Source organism: Lygodium microphyllum, chromosome 14 (genome assembly GCF_053477565.2).
Source record: "Lygodium microphyllum isolate KBCC chromosome 14, Lygodium_microphyllum_v1.1.10, whole genome shotgun sequence".
NCBI classification, from domain to species: domain Eukaryota; kingdom Viridiplantae; phylum Streptophyta; class Polypodiopsida; order Schizaeales; family Lygodiaceae; genus Lygodium; species Lygodium microphyllum.
This window is the reverse complement of record NC_141148.1, coordinates 7,573,138-7,578,572: the sequence shown is the minus strand read 5'-3', so window position 1 is coordinate 7,578,572 and position 5,435 is coordinate 7,573,138. Positions and strand designations below refer to the sequence as shown.

At 48.6% G+C, this 5,435-nt stretch overlaps 1 protein-coding gene across 1 annotated transcript; it reads left to right on the top strand.

The window, feature by feature from the left end:
- The first annotated feature begins 227 nt into the window (after positions 1–227).
- On the top strand, positions 228–4,175 carry LOC148025291 (pectinesterase 3-like). Its single transcript, XM_087692313.1, has 2 exons — positions 228–1,650; positions 2,706–4,175. Exons 1-2 carry the CDS (start codon positions 471–473, stop codon positions 3,395–3,397), a joined length of 1,872 nt encoding a protein of 623 aa, XP_087548439.1. The 5' UTR covers positions 228–470; the 3' UTR covers positions 3,398–4,175.
- Positions 4,176–5,435: the final 1,260 nt, after the last annotated feature.

Below are 5,435 nucleotides of genomic sequence, written 5' to 3'. Positions count from 1 at the left end.
GGCCAGCAGTCCCGTTCCGCGGGGCCGCCCATCTTATGCAGCTGAGGTGGCACGCAATGCTGTGCTGGCAGAAACAGCCGAGCGGATAGTTCGTTCCAGTGAAAAGGGACATTGACATGGCCAGCGTGGACGGTTGACTTCAAATGAGGCGCTGTCATGTGGCGAAGTGCCAGGGGTCCACCCGGACGCGTAGATAACACAGAACAGCGTTCGCCATCGCTAGTTAGCTTCCCCGCATCCCCCTTATATCTCTTTCTGTCTCTCTCAGAGCCTCTCCCTTAATCGATGCCTCACGTTCAGTTCTGATAGTCAGCTTCTCGTGCTCTCCCCTATCTCTCTCCCTCTCCCTTACACATACGCGCGCGCACGCGCACACACACACACACACACACACACTCTCTCTCTCTCTCTCATTTCTTACACACCGTCGCTAGTGCTTATCAGAGCTCCACCATCGATATCCTGACGCCATGCCAGGCTCGTTCCGCAGCTATGGCAAAATCGACCCTTACCTACAGTTCCAGCACGAAACGAAGAAGAAAGAACGCCGGCGCATCCTCATCATCGTATCCTCCTCCGTCTTCTTAACCGTCGCCGTTATCTCCCTCACGGTCGGCATCGTCATTAGGGGCAAGCACACAGCGAGCACATCTGAATCCCGCGGCGACGGGGAGCAGTTCTCGATTGGATCGGCGGCGATACAGGCGGCCTGCAATACGACGGTGTATCCGGACACGTGCCGGTCGAGTCTGTCGAGCTACCCCGGGGCGCTGAATGCCACACCGTCGCAGCTGGTAGCGATGGCGGCGAGGGTGGCGGTGGACGCGACGACGGACGCTTGGCACCTAGCGCTGGGGTTGGCGACCGAGAGGGGGCGGGATCCACTGGAGACGATGGCCCTGGAGGACTGCGCGGAGCTGCTGGAGGTCGCCATTGACCACCTCAACGAATCAGCGGCGGCCCTGTCCAGCCTTGACATACATTCCTTCAAGGGCTCCCTTCAGTTCGCAGAGATCTCCCTCAGCACCGCCTCCAGCGACCAGAGCGCCTGCACCGACGGACTCAATAGCCTCCTGTCCGGCCGATCCAGCTCCCTCATGCTCCCCAAACAGGAGTACGTCTCCCAGCTCATCATCAACGCCCTCTGCCTCGTCGAGACCCTCGCCTCCCTCGGCGCCGACCTCTCCTCCTGGAAGAACGCCATCCCTTCCCACATCCCCGACATCTTCCACCTCCGTCGCCGCCTCTTATCGTCCTTCGATAACATCCAGGACGACGATACGTCTGCTGCTGCAGATGCTGCCGCCGCATTCCCCCGATGGCTTTCTGCTGCTGATCGCAGGTTCTTGGAAGCAGATACATCTGCTGGTGCTGGTACTTTATCTTCCGTGCAGCCTGACCTTGTCGTTGACAAGAGCGGAAAAGGAGACTACACCACCCTCAAGGCGGCTCTCAAGAACGTGCCTGAGAAGCGCGAGGGGCGGTTTGTCATCTTGATCAAAGCAGGCGTGTATGATGAAGGCCCCCTCAATATCAGCAAGTCTCTTGCCAATCTCTCTCTCATAGGAGAAGGCTGCAATGCGACCTTCATCACGGGCGATGCCAATGTTGCGAGCATGAAGTACACTACATACAGATCAGCCACTTTGGGTACGTATTCGTAGAAATTTTCTCATTTGTTTAATTATGTCTAGAAAGTGTGTTTTAAACTTTTAACTGTGCCAAAAGAGGTGAAGTTTGAAAACCAAGGTAGATTCTGCAGCGTGGAGGTGTGCAGAAGGAAAGATTGATTCTGGCATTCAGCTGCTGAGCAAGGCCTTAGAAGTTAGAACTTAGAAGTTAGGCCTGAACTTTGGAGTTGAAGGTCTTGACTCTTCTTAGAAATGGAGGTGTTGGAACTTGGCTAGTAAAGTGGGCACAGGGTACTTGAACACAGTGCATAATGGTAAAGGAAATTCGAGCTATGGGAATCGGGATCCACCTTGGAAGTCGTGTTGACTTTGGAACACTGAGGTATACCAGTTGATAGATATTAGAAAGGGACCGCCCTGGCCCCCGAGCACAAGGGTTTGTTTACTTTACTATTGAAGTCGTCAATATTTGGATTACAGTATAAAAAAAGACCATATCTTTATCATTGAACAAGTCCAAAAAAGTATGAGCTAGCTTTTCTTCTATTTTCTTAAACTTATTTCTATTACTGCAGTCCCTAGAGAAGGTGTCTTCTCTTCATTCTTCACGATTCTACTCTGCAGCCTTTTTTTTAATTTTTGCAAGCATGGCTTCCACCTCCATCTCCTATCTTCTTTCTTAATGTCTTCACGTTGTTGAATGATCTTCTTTGCATCATTTACATCCTGCAAAAACAAATCAGCAATCAATAGAGGGGTAAACCAAATCGTCTTTTATGAATCAGGTTGTTGCTTCCTTGTAATGGAGCCTGAACTTCTACATATCTTGTAAATTTTCCTTTTAATACATACTTAAAGCTTCCTACAAAAAAAATATTTGGATTATAATGTAGTCAGACTAGTCGCATTGAACTTGATGAATGAATGAATTAGGACATCCCTACCCTATGAGTCACACCTGTCAGACGAGTCGCATAATGGCCCATCCCTTGTGTGTCAGTTGTGTGGTACCTGTCGTAGATATCACGCCTTTTCCTATTGCTAAAATTAATGGCAATGAATATATTTTTTAAGGGATTTCGGCCAAGGGGTTCATGGCGAGGCACATAACGTTCCGGAACGAGGCGGGGCCGGCTGGGCAGCAGGCGGTGGCGGTGCGGGCGCAGGGGGACCAGTTCGTGCTGGCGGAGTGCTGCTTGGAGGGGTACCAGGACACGCTGTACGCGCTGTCGGGGCGGCAGTTCTACCGGGACTGCAAGCTGCTGGGCACGGTGGACTACATCTTCGGCAACGCCCTGGCGGTGTTCCAGAGCTGCGAGCTGCGGGCCCGGCAGCCCATGCAGGGCCAGCAGAACACCTACACCGCCCAGGGCCGCAAGCAACGGGTGGAGGCCACGGGCTTCGCCTTCCAGCACTGCAACCTCACCCAGGCCCAGGACCTCGCCTCCTCCCCTTACCTCGTCTACTCCTACTACGGCCGCCCCTGGAAGCCCTACTCCACCTCCATCTTCCTCCAGTCCTACATCGGTCCCCACCTCCACCCGGACGGCTGGCTCTCCTGGAACCTCAGCCGCCCTCACGAGACCACCTGCACCTACGCCGAATACGACAATTACGGCCCCGGTTCCAACATCTCGCATCGCGTCGACTGGCCGTGTGTCACCCCGCAGCTCGCCTCTTCTCAGGCTCAGAAGTACACCGTCGCTAGCATGCTCTCCGGTGGCCCTTGGATCCCTTCCGATGTCAGCGTCTCGCAGAACCTGTAGTAGGGTGATTTGGGATTAACTTACTCAGCAGGTCATACAGCTCACACTCTTTTTTTTAAAGTATTCTGATGATCATGGTTGGGTCCTCTTCCTCCATGCCTCACGTATAATTGACCTCAATATAGCCCTCCACTCATTCATATTTCCCCTCCTAATTCCATGATTTGCTTCTCCAACAAGGGGTTGGCCTGCTGCACAGGTGGCGCAGACAGAGACACGACTGGATCGCTTTTCTCCTAATTCTCTTTGTATCTTCCAATACTTGCCCTCACGTACTCAGTTTTCATATGCTTATCAAGCGGAGCGTTTTGCCCATCATCTCGGCATGATCCCTCATTCAACACACCCTGAACCGCAAGTGTCCGCTTATATCGTCCGGATTCAACTCCGTTGATTTTTGCGGCGGCCCTAATCTAATTCATCCTAGCAATAAAGTACGGGACTACACAGCTTCTCCAACAATAATGCTGTTTAGGCACCTAATCCAGAAACTCGCGCTTTTTTAGTTCACCTACCCAGGCCCAGGCCCAGAAACTCACAAGATTCATCCTGTTGCTCTCAACAAGTATAAGAAATTGAAATGTTTGAAATCCGAAGATAGACAAATGACATAAGACATACCTCATATATGCTTGACAATATATCTTTAACCATTCATCCACTACCAAATATTCTTGGAATTTGTGGCAAATCCTATGTAATTTTTCTCTTAAGTCTCAAAGTGTATAGAAACTTCTTTTATGAGAATGCTAGCTTTTTTAAATGCTATGTTGGTTTAGACTTTGGGACAAGCCCAAGGTTTCACTTGAAAAGGTATACACATCATGGAGCCACCAAATTAAGGACTCAAATTGTTGACCTTCAGCTATGCATGTACCCATTTCACTAGTTAAGCTAGCCGCTCACACTACACAATACAGGTTGCATACCGACATTCAAAGCGACGAAAATGTTCATAAAGAAGTTTGCCCTCGTCGTTGCAAAAAATGTCAGTATTAGTGAAGCCATAGAACAGTCGCCATATGCGTTGCTATTAGCGTCGCATTTTATAGCAACGTATAAATGCAATGCTAATAACGATGATTTGTGACGCACACTGCGACGCTAATAGTGACGTGTGTAGTAAATTTGCGACACTAATAGTGATGGTTATAGGGAAAAAAAATTTGTGGCAGCACTATGTGTTTTATTTGGGCTATACAAAAGAGTTACAGTAAAGGGTACGATGCTCGTCAAAATGAAGGCAAAGTATACTTGAATTTATAAGACTGATACTTAAAATAAATGCAAGATCGCGTAATGAAAGTGACGGTAGAATCATGGCAAGATACAAAGGATGATAATAACATAGTGCATAGAAAATGTCTACATAAATCACATAACCAAAAAAGAAGAGGATGTGCGCCCTACAGATCCAAAGGCAAGCTATAGATCCTCACCATCCGAAAGCTTATTCGCAAAGGAGCATCAAACGGACTTTGCAAAAAAAGAAACAACTAAATATTAGACCACTATACAATAATGTATTTTAATTAAATTTAGTAACTATGGACAAAAAAGACGAGCTACTTACTGGGTCGTTGCGTTCATATAATCGGTCTATCAATGTAGTGAGACAATGTCTCTTTGCATATCGAGTCTCTAGGTTGGTGGGATCGCGGTTTGTAATAATGGAGTGCTACAAAGAAAACAAAATACAACTGTTAGAAACACGATTGTCAGTACAAGGGATATTGCAAAAAAAAAAAGCAAGTAGAACAAAAGAAAAACTTACAAAGTCCTCCAGATAAGTCATGTGGCCGCCACTCCCAAGATGATGGACCACTTTTGCCTCTAGTTGTGCCCTTGCTGCCTCGTATTGCTATCTCCAACATCCTAGAGAATCTGTGGTCTCCTCCTCGAGTCTGCGCCACTCATCTATATCTAGCCACTCGGACTTTGAGGCCCCACTTAAGTGCATTGTGTACGTTCAATCGTCTATGTGACATATACACACGCATGCACTCCATCATCTGGCTTGTGGAAAACCTATTTGTTG

Coding starts and splice junctions, on each gene's coding strand:
- LOC148025291 (XM_087692313.1), top strand. CDS start 471: ATGCCAGGCTCGTTCCGCAGCTATGGCAAAATCGACCCTTACCTACAG. Junction 1,651..2,705: donor ATACAGATCAGCCACTTTGG/GTACGTATTCGT, acceptor ATATTTTTTAAG/GGATTTCGGCCAAGGGGTTC.